At 43.1% G+C, this 13,767-nt stretch overlaps 1 protein-coding gene across 10 annotated transcripts in view; it reads left to right on the top strand.

The window, feature by feature from the left end:
• The window catches only part of LIMK1 (LIM domain kinase 1), a 133,584-nt gene that overhangs the window by 58,228 nt on the left and 61,589 nt on the right, over positions 1 to 13,767 (top strand). For all 10 annotated transcript variants that reach the window (XM_075684139.1, XM_075684138.1, XM_075684137.1 and 7 more), the window contains 2 exons: positions 8,657 to 8,807; positions 10,200 to 10,478. In XM_075684139.1, the coding sequence (XP_075540254.1) occupies positions 8,657 to 8,807; positions 10,200 to 10,478 (430 nt within the window). The remainder of the gene's footprint in view (positions 1 to 8,656; positions 8,808 to 10,199; positions 10,479 to 13,767) is intronic.

The raw sequence follows: 13,767 nt of genomic DNA, 5'->3' as shown, positions 1-13,767 counted from the left end.
TGAAGATGTTTCCCAAAAAGAAATTAGTCGCCATATGCCTGCCGTGTACGTTGATCATTGCATTTCATTGGCCACTGTGAAGTATTGGAGAAAAAGCAGTTAAAGGGACGTGAACGTTGCAAAAACGATCCAAGAGAAAGCCAAAGCCATCGTGCAATCACCCCAACACAATTGCAAAGGCTGATTAGACAAGAAGGGAGGATAAACATAGATGAATTGGCAGGGCATGTGAACATCAGTCACGGTTCGGGTCACACCATAATTCATGAACACCTCGGTTATCGGATCCTGTGCGTGCCATGGATGCCCAAGATTGTGAACCACCACCAGAAGACGGAAAGGTTCGGTGCTGCCTTGACTCATCTGATCCGGTATCACAATGACGGTGATGACTTTTTGTCTGCAATTGGGATTGGGGATAAATCATTGTGCCACTGCTACGAGCCTGAAACACGACGGCAGAGCTTTCAATGGAAACATCTGAATTCACCATCCCCAAGGAAAGCAAAGGCCGTCATTTCCGCTGGAAAGGTGTTGTTGACTTCTTTTTGGTTGTCAGCGGCAATTTGCTAAACCTGGAGAGACTATCAGTCGTTTCTGATATTGTAAAATGTTGCATCGGCTGCGTGTCCCAATCAAGAACCAACGACTTCGAAAATTGAGGAATGGGGTCATCTTGCTCCACAACAATGCCCGTCCCCATGACGCTGATGGGGTTAATACTAAACTGGCAAAGTTCAAGTGGGAAACACTGCAACATCTGTCATACAGCCCAGACCTGTCGCCTTGTGACTTCCACATTTTGGAGCATTAAAAAAAAAAAAAAAGCAGCTCAAGGGAACCAGATTCGGGTCAGACGATGACGTGAAAGAGTCAGTTAGACTTTTTGAAGCAGCAACCCAAGGAGTTTTGTGAGACGGTAATCATCCGACTTCAGCGGGACAAATGTCTAAATGTTCATGGATACTACTTTTAGATAAAGTACGCCGTTAGTCATGTATTCGCATTGGCTCACTTTCATTTGACTTGCCCTCGCATATTTTGCAGAACTCCTGCTTTTTATATGTGCTCTCTGTTGTAACTATAATTCTGGTGCAATTCACAATACACGACTGATGACAGCAGCTCCTGCGCAATGCATTCTAACAAAGGACAGCGTCAGTGAAATTTTCCCCTGGTCGATGCATATGTACAAAAATGTAAACATGGTTCTTGAGTGACACAGAAAGAGAGATGCAAATGAGAGAAAGGCAGGGAGGTTAACAAAGTTTCATTAAAATATTTGTCCTCAACTTGTTCATTTCATGGCCTTTACATTTTTCATATCAGCGGCATGCACTGCGCTGCTGGTTTGAAACTGATATAACTCTAATGTTCATGTGATATTTTCTTTACGTATAGATAGACAGAAAACATGGAAGCACTGATATAAGTTATTTCGAGCACAATTTTTGAGACATACGAGTATATTCTTTTATGAAGAAATACATATTTTGCTTGTCTTGACGATGCGCAGTGTTCAAGAATTAATTTGCAGCATCTATTACAATGGCAATGCAGTTATTATTAATGTATTTGATCCCTCGACAAATTCTGTAAGGTGGAGGCCTAGCTGCTGCGTGAGCCCCACCCCAAACGAAATTTCTGGCTACGCCACTGCACAGGACTTAACAGTGCCGGTGACAAACTTTCTCGAGGAATTCAGTGCACAAATGACATATCTTTTTTTCTTTTTACTTAGTTGCTCTGTTGTAAATAGTGCTTCCTTAATCTATACTAACGTCTCCCCCTACTCTTTTACTCTTGCTCCTCTCCTGCTGCTGACCGGTGTTCAGGTGTCAGCAGACTGCGCTAGGTAGCTACTGCGGTCAGTAGCAATTTTCTTCCCTTCATTTCCTTTTATTTATCTATGTGTTTATAGGCACAAAGCTATATTTATCATTTCAAGCCCAAAACCTTCATTTAGTGGGCCTGTACTTTAGAAAATGCTTTAAAAAAAAGGTAGATGCTAGGGAGAAAAAGAAACAAAACTACTTGATGGTCAACGTCACTCAAGGTTCCGTCCATTTTACTCTCAATCTGTCTGTATTATTACAGCTAGTGTTGTGCTATGGCGGGGCAGTGAGCACTGCAGTCAGCAGGCCTTCTACCGAGATGGTTTTCAGAGCAACGGCCCGCACTCGCATGACAGCTACGTCAAAAAGTGGCAGTGGCGAACCACTTATCATTCCTATAGCCACTATCAATCAGTGGCGCCGACCATTTTACATACAGAAAGGTTCAACTGAGCCACTGTTGAAAGCATCAGCCGTGAGAAAACCACCATGTGCAGCAACAAAATGACAATGGTGCCTGGCACAACTTGTCCTGAAAACAAGGGAGGTGGAGGGAACTTTTATCAGCTGCAGTAGATCACCTGTCACTGCATCACAACAGGTACAGACCGGAGCATGCTGCAACGGCTAAGAGCAGGTTTTTTTCCCTTTTTCAAGACGGGACTGAGTGGCATTGCCTGGTGGGAGAACCTGAACTATACGCAAGATGGCGGCCGTGATCACCTTAATGTATCACTTTAGTTTGACTTACTATTTGCTTTTAGTGTCCCTTTAGTTCTCTAGTGTGCACAATCAAATAAAAATTGTAGCAAAAGGGCAATGAATTCAGTCCTAGAGACCATAGTAGGCATAAGACGAAAAGTTGCATAGTGTCACACAGTATTAAAATTAAAATCTGTGCTTATGCGAGCCAAACCACAATATCATTGTGAGGCACACTGTGGGAAGGGGTTAATTTTAACCAACTGGAGGTTCTTTAACATGCACCTATACTTTTGGAGAAAAAGCATTCATGCTGTTTGCTCCCATTGAAATGTGGCTTCCGCAACTGGTATCGAACCCACGGCGTTGAGCTCACTTTTGATATTGAGCTCACTTTTGAACTTGACTTTTCCTTAGAAACGGCAATCATTTGTATGCTCTGAAAAATTCCAGGTATTCAAACAAACTGCTCATTTGTTGTGAATGCTCCACACACTTGAACTTTTAATAAGCAATGCTTCGTAATGTGCATTGGCATACCCAGGGAGGGGTGGTCGGAATCCCCTCCCCCTGAAATTTTCGTAAGAACCCCCTTACCCTTGCCCCCTTTCCCACGGAACAGAACGTTACAAGAGGTGTCCATCCATGTCGTTCCGAAAGAGCGACATGGATAAAAGGAAAAGCTTGAATGTGAAAGCAAGGTGAGCGCTAGTGGCAGTTCGAAGGGATGGCGGGGGTGGGGTGCTGTCGTGGAGGAGATCCCCTCTCCCATGCACAGAGCATTGCGGCTCCATCATGGTGTGCCTCTACCTCATTCCAGATGCTGTTAGCCATAACTGCTGAGGGGGGATCAGTGCTAAAAATTCCAAACACAGGTAAAGATGGGACGAGCGCGTGCATAAAACATGGGGGCGTTGTTGCTCCCCACCAGACCTTCGTGTCATCGAAGAGCTTCTCATTTCTGGCAGTTGACCGAATCGTTGACCACGCTGCAGCATTCCAAAAATATTGCAACTTGCTTGTCTAGGAAACGCATGATAAGCAACCTCCCTTCTCTCTTTTTTTTTTCTTTTTCTGTGACCCTGACTGTCATTGCATTAATAAACTTGAGAAGAGCTTGGTGTTAGGCTAGTTTGTATGTATGCTGATAAAAATGAAAACGAGACAAGAAAGAAAGACCTACAGAACGTTGATTTGCGCACAGCAGAATATATCAAGGACGGGGGGTGTTGGGCCAGGGAAGCTAAGAAACCACCACAATAAACAAGTGGCAGGGCAGTTAAATGGCCTTGAAGTCCACACAGAAAAAGAAATATAGGAATGCTAGGGGCCGCAGTGCCATTCAGCAACACTGTAGATATAGAAGAGTGCAATAGTGACTAATGGAAAATAATTTTAAGAAGGGTAGTGGGGTGATGGATATGAGGAGGGGGGGGATGCGTATAAAAGGCATAAAGAGAGAAGTTGGTGTAATGCGGATAATTATATATTAGAGAGAGTGTCTCATCACCGCTTGATCGCTCAGCACAACATGGCTGTGGCCAGTCACCTAGCTAAGGCTCACCTACTTCGTCATAGCATGTGCTGCTTGTTGCAGAGAGCCCATCCTAACTGAACATCTCTGAATAGTTGGCTGTCAGGAGACACAACACTTTCAAATCTCTTGGAGCTACTGGCCCTTATTTTACTGCAAACTACAGATGCCATAATTTCCACAAATGCTTCTAAACGGGAAGCAGCCCTGCTTCAGACTGTCTGCCTCATCACTTCCTAAGTGTGATCAAATAACAATATGCATTGCATGATGACTACAATGCCATGATCGCAAGTTACTTCCAAACATATCTTCAAACAAGTCAGACAGCAAGTCACCGAAAGTGAGTGAAACTTGCATCATATGGTCTGAGTCCTTCCATGCTTTCTGGCGACGAAACTCCGCCATCGCGCTATGAGAGAGGTTCATACAGTGCTCAAAGCTGTCACAATGTGGCGCAACTGTGCCTCAGAGGGCATCGTTTGCGCACCGAAATGCTTGTGCAGTACGAGACGAGCTGATTGATGTGGTGCATTCTGTGCATGTGCTGTGCTATTTATTCGAGTTCTCGACTGTTTAGCTGAAGTGGCGGGGTGGAACGACAATGCCAAACACGTCTTGTGTGCCGGGATGCCATTTCGGCTACGAGGGAACAACCGAAAAGGTGTTATTGTTTTGTTTACCGAGTGACATGGAGCAGTGCGAGAAATAGAAGCAGACCGTAGATTGTATTAACTCCTCTATTAGGCATTTTGCAGACTACTATGTTGTATATCGCGTGATTTCCTCTGATAATGACACATCACTACTACACACTGACCTTGACAGTAGTTATGACTGGTGTAACACATGGAAAATGAAACTCAGCATGACGAAGTGCAAACTAATGAAAATTTCTCGTAAACTTTCCATGAACGCTTGTAGGTATAACGTAAATGCTTCCCCTCTTGAAGAAGTGACTACTTAGGGGTCCACATTAATTCTAACCTGTCTCGACAACCACACATTAATTATATTGTCAGTAATGCTAACTGCATGCTTGGGTAGCTGCTGCACGGTAATTTTTCTATGTCCCCTTCTCTTAAACTCCTTCTTTATAAAACTTTTGTTCGTTCCAAACTAGAATATGCATCACCTGTGTTGGGTGCATTTACTGAAAATCTTATTAGTCACCTTGAAGCTGTACGAAATCGTAGCACATGCTTCATTTTTTCCAGCTACTCCAGTTTTTCCACTGTTTCATCTATTAAAAAACAGTGTTATGGCTTCCATCCCTTTCCTTATGCAGGAAAACAGCACATCTCTCCTTATTTCATAAGATTTACTGCCATAACTCTCATCTTAAGCAAGAATTGCTTTGCCACCCTTCATTCATATCTCGTATTGACCATCGTTATAAAGTGTTTGTTCCTCGTTGTCACACTAACCAACACTTTAATTCTTTCGCTCCTCAAACTTGTAATGATTGGAACCACTTACCCACCTCCATTATATCTATTATGGACCACAGTGATTTTAAAAATGCGCTTGAATATGTTACCTAATTCTTAATATTTGCTTTGCTTTTTTAATATTTATTGTTACCACTCCCTTCTGTAACACCCTATGGGCCCTGAAGGTATTCAAATAAATAAATAAATAAATAAATACTGCGGCAGGAAAGTAGTGGTTTTAGCTTTGAATGCAAATATATGTGTTTGTGCCTGAAACGCTTCGATGCCTTGGGCATCATCACTGCCTACAATTTTAATATAAACTGCGACACCGTGTTCTTGGAGGGTGAAACACTGACGCTGAAGCTTAATGCCGTCACAAGGATTTTTGAAGGCCTTCCCGCATATCTCACGAAACCTAAACCTCAGTCCCGCTCATCAACAGTTAGACCCCCTTGCAAACGACCACGCGAGTCGTCGGGTAAGATTGAAGAGCGCCGATTTTTCTATTTAAAAAAAATGTCCGAGTAAGAAAAACTTCAGTATTAGTGCTGTGGCTACTTGTGCTCATTTAAGAGTTGATTTGCCATGTGTTATGAAATGCTTAAGCTTTACGCTTTCTTGTGTATAGAAACAATCGATTATGCATTCTGTATTTATTGCCATTTGTTTGCTGGTGTTTCCTGTGTCCCAATGCATATCTCCCCATGTTTTGATGTTCATTCTTTAAGCTTCTTATGTCAGCGCCATGCTTTTAACAAACTTCTTGCATTGGGACTATTGGAGTATTCGTGACTGGACGCCTCCTTGTGTTGTCTGTATGTCACTTATTTTACAGAAGTAAATGATCGTTCTTGTATGATGTTTTTGCACCAAAGTGTTTTACTTTATTTAATTGAATTACTAAACTGTTTCTTTTTTCAATTTTTAGATCATGACAAAACTATCAGGACCAGTTAGTTATTAGAATATTTTAACCTCTTGCAAATAGTTGTGCATTAAAAACCAGAATACCTAGTCTCGTTGTTCCTGCGTCATTGCCACGAGCATTGTGAATAAGTTCTGGGGTTACTGATGCTTCTAAACGACTGCTTGCTAAGACAGTTGCCTAATTACAATGCAGTTTCAGCTGTACAGGTCCTAACACTTCATGTTTGCCCTAATCCTATACTAAAAGCCACACCAAAGGCATTTAATAGTTGTGAGGTTTGTCTTACATTTATCCTGCCTAAATCTCGTTCAGAAATGGCATCACATTGCCGAGAAATCTTAAGCGCAGGGAGCAGCTCACTTTCCCTTTATTTGTCATTAAATGAAGTCATTATTATGGAAGCAGCACTTGCAATAACGATTTCATTGTTTTGATCTCCTGATAAGATACTGTTCATGGTTTAACAGAAAGTGAGCAGCTGTGCTCGGTGAACAACCTGGTGCTACTTATGTGATGTGAGGGTACAGCAGTCCAGATGTGTGCCTCAGTTTACAAGTGGCACTGTTGGCGCTTTGTTGCGTATGTGTGGTGTTGAATTTCAGACAAATATTAAGTGGAACCTATTGAAGCGTTCAGACGAACAGTGCTGAGAAAGAAATCTGGACTGAGACTGCCCAGCCACAGCGGCTGCGTTTCGATGGGGGCAAAATGCAAAAACACCCATTTATTTAGATTTAGGTGCATGTTAAAGGACCCCAGGTAGCCAAAATTAAACCGAAGTTGCCCACTACGGCCTACCTCATAATCATATCGTGGTTCTGGCACGTAAGATCCCGGATTTTTTTTTTTCATGACAAGCTGTGGCAAGCTGCATGTTTTGAGCAGCAATTTTTTTCCTTGGGCGCTCCTTTGATGGCAGATGACTCGCCCACGTAGTTATTGATGCATGTGGAGTGTTAAAAGTAGTTACGTGAAAGTGAAGTGGCAGTTGCGAAAGTTTGGAAACCTAGATTGCCAAGGCTGCCCCCACACACAACTACAGCGGTAGTGGCATTCGCATGCCCTCTCATGCGCAGTTACGCCTTTAGCAGTGGGCGCTGGCTTTATATAAAACTGAGGTGGCAGTTGCATGACCAGAAAACACATGGAAGGACTGTCATATGATACAATTGAAGTTCTAGCGCAAAGCTTTGTTCCTGTATTTTTAACGCTATATATAAAGGTACGTCAGACGTACAGGAATCCCAGAATAAAGGTTCGTGAGACAGACTGCCACCCTGGGAAAATCAGCGATGTTATTTTGAAGGTAGGGCACCATAAAGTGCCCTACCTTCAAAGCCCTACAAGAAGACACACAATATATAGTGCACTGTCTTGCTTTTGTTTGGCCCCAGTTTTAGTGCTGTTCGTTTTTCCAAGTCGTGTACCAGCTAGGTCATCGACATACATTATATAAATGCATCAATTCGTAAACAAAATTTTAGTTTTCTTTAAAGTAATGATTTTTAAAAATAACCAAAGATGATTGCATAATTTTATGCTAAGTCGCTGCTTGTCTTAATAAAGAACTTTTGTCAGAAGTTAAGCAAAGTGTTGCTTTGGCAGTGCAAAAACATGCATTGTCATTGTTAAAGCATTTTTGTCTGTCGAGTGCTAAGAGTTTGTCTTTACGTGGTGTGCAACCTCCATATGCATACGGAGAGAGAGAGAGAGAGAGAGAGAGAGAGAGAGAGAGAGAGAGAGAGAGAGAGAGAGAGAGAGAGAGAGAGAGAGAGAGAGAGAGGTGAAGGAGGGGGATTGGTACTAGTCGGCAAGGAGGAACCCCCCTCCCTCATCAAAATAAATTTCTGGCTACGCCACTCATAACGTAGAACAATTTGGCAATGGTTTTCTGTTTTTGCACTGGAACCATATTTTCGAATGATCCATTTCATTATGCATTCTTTTCGCTCTTCCTCTTTGGCTTTGGCAAGAATTGAATGCCATGCTCTGAATGGCCAGTCGCAGCAATAATAGAGATGCGTCAGTGTCTAAGATTGGCCACCAGCGATTGTGCCGCGTAATATATGTCAGTGTATTTGCATGTAGCATTTTTGTTGAGTGCATTTGCAGGATAAGCATCTTCAAGGAACACCTGTTATGTGCCATGAAAGTGATGAGGAGTGTGATTTCTCAGGGGTTATGCCTCCAGATTGGACGTTCTTGTGCTGCTGCTTTTCAGTGATTCAGCGGCATGTGGCAGCCAGCCATCCTATGACCTCAGTAGAACCAAGTCATTCCGCATTGAGCCAAAAAACCAGAGGATTTTTCGGGCATCTGACCTGGTCCAAGGAAAGCTCTTGGGAAAAGGCTTCTTTGGCCAAGTGTACCTGGTGAGCTTTGAAGCAATCTTATGTGATGTGCAGCCATGCCTTGTATCCTTGCTCTTGAGTAAAGTCAATACTGTGTGTATCGAATTGGTGTATTTTGAGTTAGTGTCTATGTCAGACAGTATTAAAAAAAGTGTAAAGTCCCAGGCAGAAGAGAGGTAGCATTTGTTGTTGACAACATACAACACAACGCATGCCTCTGCAAGTCTGGTTTGCGTCGATGAATCTTGCTGACACAGATTCCAAGCCTGTGATCACTTGGCTGAGCTATGCTTCTTTGAAGTTGTAGAACCTCATTGACATGTTTTGGAAAAAACAAGAAATAATGCACTAGCCAAGAAAATGTACAATTCACAGTCACTAAAAAAATTCGGCAATCTTAACTGTAGTAGACTTCTACTTAATTCAAGGCACTGCGCGAATTGTTGCAGCACAAGATGCTAGTGCATGCGATTGATCACCGATCAGTGTGGTCCGAGTGACCCGAGACGGACCTTGTTTTTGTGGTTTCGGCAAGCTTACGTTTGTGCTCCTAGAATTCAGCTAGGGTCAGAAGCTTCTTTGAGGGAGAATTTTTGTGGGAAGTTTTGATGTGTCCACCGGGCAAGAATTGTTGCAGCACGACACGCTGATGCACGTCCAGCTCATAGGGGCTGAGCGATCCAATACACGCATTGTCGTTTTAAGATAGTTATGGTAAACCAAGATGAAATCGAGCTAGTGTGCAACACCAGAATAGGATACTGCCAGAGTGGATGATGCTCTGCCAGCAGCAGAAAACAGCTGCATGTTTACGTTATGCAGTATGCTTCCAACAGCGCTATGCCACACATGCTTTGAAGCAGATAGGTGAAGCTGCTTATTGCAGTGGGCTAGCGCGATGACTGCGAATGGTTTTGTGCAACGACTCATCAGGAGATTTGCTGGTACCGGAATCGGAAACGAGTGTGTGGTGGCATATTCGCGTGACACGGGTGGGCACAGATCACAGGGAAGCTGCTGTTGCAGGCACCTACCACTCTTGATCTTGCCGTGTGTTTCGCACACATGTTTGTTTGCGCGGGATATCGCAGCTTGCAAATGTATTGTACAATAGTATACAATAGCACGTGGGCGAGATACTGAATGTTGGTGCCAAAATATGGTGTTTGACAGGAATGTATTAACTAGTAAAAAAAATTTGTAACTGTAATTGTGTAATTTTTGCATTCTTGTTGCAAGCTTGGTACCGGGAAATCGTACAAAATGAGATCATATCAATGAGGTTCTACAGCATGCATGTTATCTTGGCTTTTGTAATCTAGGGCGTTAGGGGTAAATAGGGGTCACGGAACTGAGTGAAAAATGCACCTCAATGCCCACAACACATACCTGTGCTCATGTGTTGGGAACCAGGTGACCCACCGTGAAACTGGTGAGGTGATGGTGGTCAAAGAGCTCCATCGGCTGGATGAGGAGGCCCAGCGGAACTTCCTCAAGGAGGTGGCCGTGTTGCGTTCTCTTCACCATGAAAATGTGCTGCGCTTCATTGGTGTGCTTTACCGGGACAAGCGTCTGCACCTGGTCACTGAGTATGTGAGTGGGGGATCCCTGCGCAGCCTGCTTCATGACTCGAGCGAGCCTCTGCCCTGGTTGCAGAGGTTGCACCTGGCCAGAGACATTGCCGCAGGAATGGTGAGTGACAGAGAATGCTTGCTTATGTTAAATTACGGGCTGCAAAAACTTTTGCTGAAGGCACATTTGCATTTATATGCAACTCTTGCTGCACAGTTGATCCAGGATATAGCAAATTATTGTTTATATTGAATAGTTGAAAAATCCCCTTAAAAATTCCATGCAAAAGTATAACGATGTACTACACGTACATCAAACTCTCGTTCGCCACCTCATTAAATATATTGAATGCTGTGCCATGCCCCTGGAAGTGCACTTCACCTTACGGAAATATTTAATGCCGATAAATTCATTGGAAATATTTAATGCCAATAAATTTGAAACGGCACTGTTTTGGCAGATGTCAAATGAGATTTAATATGAAGGACAGTACATGCTATGAAGGAAAATGAGCAAGGTGCTATGTTTTGCTCGTTTCAGATATAGGTGGCTTGTGCAAACTGTGGCTGTTTATTGGCAAGGGCAGGTCACCAAACTGCTTCAAGAACGCGAAAGGCCTTCTAGTCTGATATTCATTCCACGAGAAAGCTTAAATGGCACTTAATCTTTTCATGTTGTGGCGTCGGCATACGATAACGAACTGGAGATGCTGAACCACCAGCCTTGTTTTCTGCCACAAACAACATTTTAGGATTTCACAAGTGGCCAAAACAAATCCAACCCCAACCTCAGCTTGGAGGTATCCTTACATTAGAGTTTGAGTTTTAATAAAACCAATGCACGCTACATCCGCCCTGTGTGTAAAGACCACTGCGGCATCGGCACACCAGACTTATCATTGTGCGATTCGTGGGTCTGCGCTAAAAGCATTTCATTCGTGCCTGCACAGTACATGCAAGTGGGAATGGGCTCTAACGTTCTTCAAGCTGAAAACCACTTTAGATACTAACAGCTTGTATAGTGACAGCAGTCACCAACGCAGAGGCTGGAGGGGAAGGGCCGAGAACGAAGGGACGTGTCGACTGCGATGCGTCAAAGCGCTGAGCGCACGAATTGGAGAGGTGCACACTGGCTCTTTATCGGCAAGGGTGCATCACCACTCTGCTTCAAGAACGTGAAAGGTCTCCCGGTCTGATATACGTGCCACAAGAAAGCTTAGATGGCACTTGATCTTTTCATGTTGTGGCACGTGCATGAGATGCCTAACTGTAGATGCTGCACCGCCGGTTTTGTTTTCTGCCACGAACGGCATTTTAGTATTTCACGAATGAGAAGCAAGGACAACTCGTTACAAAAGGAAGTCAGTTGCGAAACCCGATACAACAGTGCATCTGGCTTGCTGCCCACATACGATAATTGGCTGTTTAAACTGACTTATTGTTGGTATTGTATGGACGCACGGCCAGGCACGTTCATGCGTGTTTCACAGTACAAGTGCACTGATGGCAGCATGATGCATACCCGTACAGGCTAGTTTGATTCCATGGTGCACCCATTTCTATATTATATTGAATAAAAATTCACAACAAAAGCTTCTACATGTAACATGTTAGGGCGTAGTGTGCAGGCTTTTATGGTTAGCATTGCGTTCAGTATGTCAAAAGCCACTCTGCAGCGCAAGTGACTTGCAACATTCATGAGCAAAAATAAGTCAACCATTGTGCATTCGACATGGCCTTGCAGAAGCAAACCAGTACTCACTTTTCACGATCTGAGGAAGCTCTCCGAGACGTGGGCAGATGTCAGGTAAATTTCAAATAGGATTATTTTATGTTCGAATTATTGATATATAACACTGTTTCGCTATCCTCTCTCAGTTTGATATAATTCATGGTCTAATGTATAAGAATTTAGTAGTGACTCCAACTAAAAAGTTTGTTTAATAAACGCGACATTTGGGAGCCAACTCTGCTCCTTCATCAGGGCTTAACAGGCTTTTAAAAGTCTTCCAAGATAGGGTAGTGAGGCAGACAGAAAGATTCACAGGAAATGGTAACCTTTCCTTGTGTTCTTGACTGACAGGTAAGATGGAAGGGGGAACCAGAGAGAGGTGCATGGACCAGTGGCGGCAGCACTGGTGACAGGAGGCTGCTGTTTAGCTGTGGCGTAACGGTGTGCAATTCATGGACCTATACAGTGGGGAGGTTGCTCATCAAATTACAAACAGTACAAACCGTTTCAGTTACCTGGTGTGCCAGGTAACTGGCACACCGTGGTGCCATGTACAAATTTTTCATGTACAAATTTTTTCATGTACAGATTTTTCATGTACAAACTCCCAAGTTGATAGGACATGCAGCTGTAAATGGCATTACGTGCATGTGTCAAATAATTTTGAAAAAGCCCCACCTTTTGCCAAATGTGCTCTACGCAGACATTTTAGTTTGTTGTGAAATAAGAAAATATTTTATATTCTCTAATATTCTTTAATATTCATATTTGCTTTGAAAATATAACTATTCGTACACCTGGAAAGACAGATTACCATTAAACTGAAGTTTATTGCATATGTAGTGGCTGAAAGTGCATACATTACCTCTATTCTATTTTGATTTTTATGTTCGGTGTCTTTTGTTAATGTGGTAAGAGCCTGAGTATGGAATCACTATGTTTTTAGATTTAGCTTGATATGTTTCTAGTTGTCATTTTTGTCAAGGGCATGAGCCCAGAGCAGGTAAGCTACTCCTGCCATTTGCATCCGTCGACTTAAACCTTTTGAAGCAAGGCATTAATCTGTCTATTTTAACAGTGCCCCTCTTGAATTCCATTTGCATCTAGCCAAGCTTCTACGACCAGATCTCCCTCCTTTCAGCTTCTTTATACCATGTACACCTACAGTTGGCAGTATGCTCAAGAAGTATGAGAATTGGCAAGGTACTTATTTGCATAAAAGGTCGTATTATGAGGTCTCATGATATGTCTAATAAAAATCAAGCCCCTCGGTTAGCCCCCTTTCTTCTCGTTTATTACATAATGAGGGTCTCGAATCCGGCAACGTTGGTGCCTTCAGATAGCATGTGTGGGTTTATTGACCGGTTGCCTTCACCCAAAAAGATCATGTTCTCGTGGCGCCTGTGGCAGAAAGGATATTCCACATCCGCCGCCAAGGTCTGTGAGTGGTGGTGCTGTCTAACACTCCCAGGGTTCTACTAGGAAACATAAATACAGTGGAACCCCGATTATATGACTTTCTTGGGACCGCGAAAAAGCGTCGTAAAATATGGGCATCGTAAAATCCAAACATAAATTATGCCCATAAAAATACTACTTATTTGGCGCGACGGATTTACGAGGAACTTCAGTGTAAGCTACTGACATACTATGCAGGGCTTGGAAACACAAATTACCA

Source organism: Dermacentor variabilis, chromosome 3, assembly GCF_050947875.1.
Source record: "Dermacentor variabilis isolate Ectoservices chromosome 3, ASM5094787v1, whole genome shotgun sequence".
Lineage (NCBI taxonomy): Eukaryota > Metazoa > Arthropoda > Arachnida > Ixodida > Ixodidae > Dermacentor > Dermacentor variabilis.
Note: the sequence above shows the minus strand (reverse complement) of the source record. Positions and strands in the feature narration are given on the sequence as shown.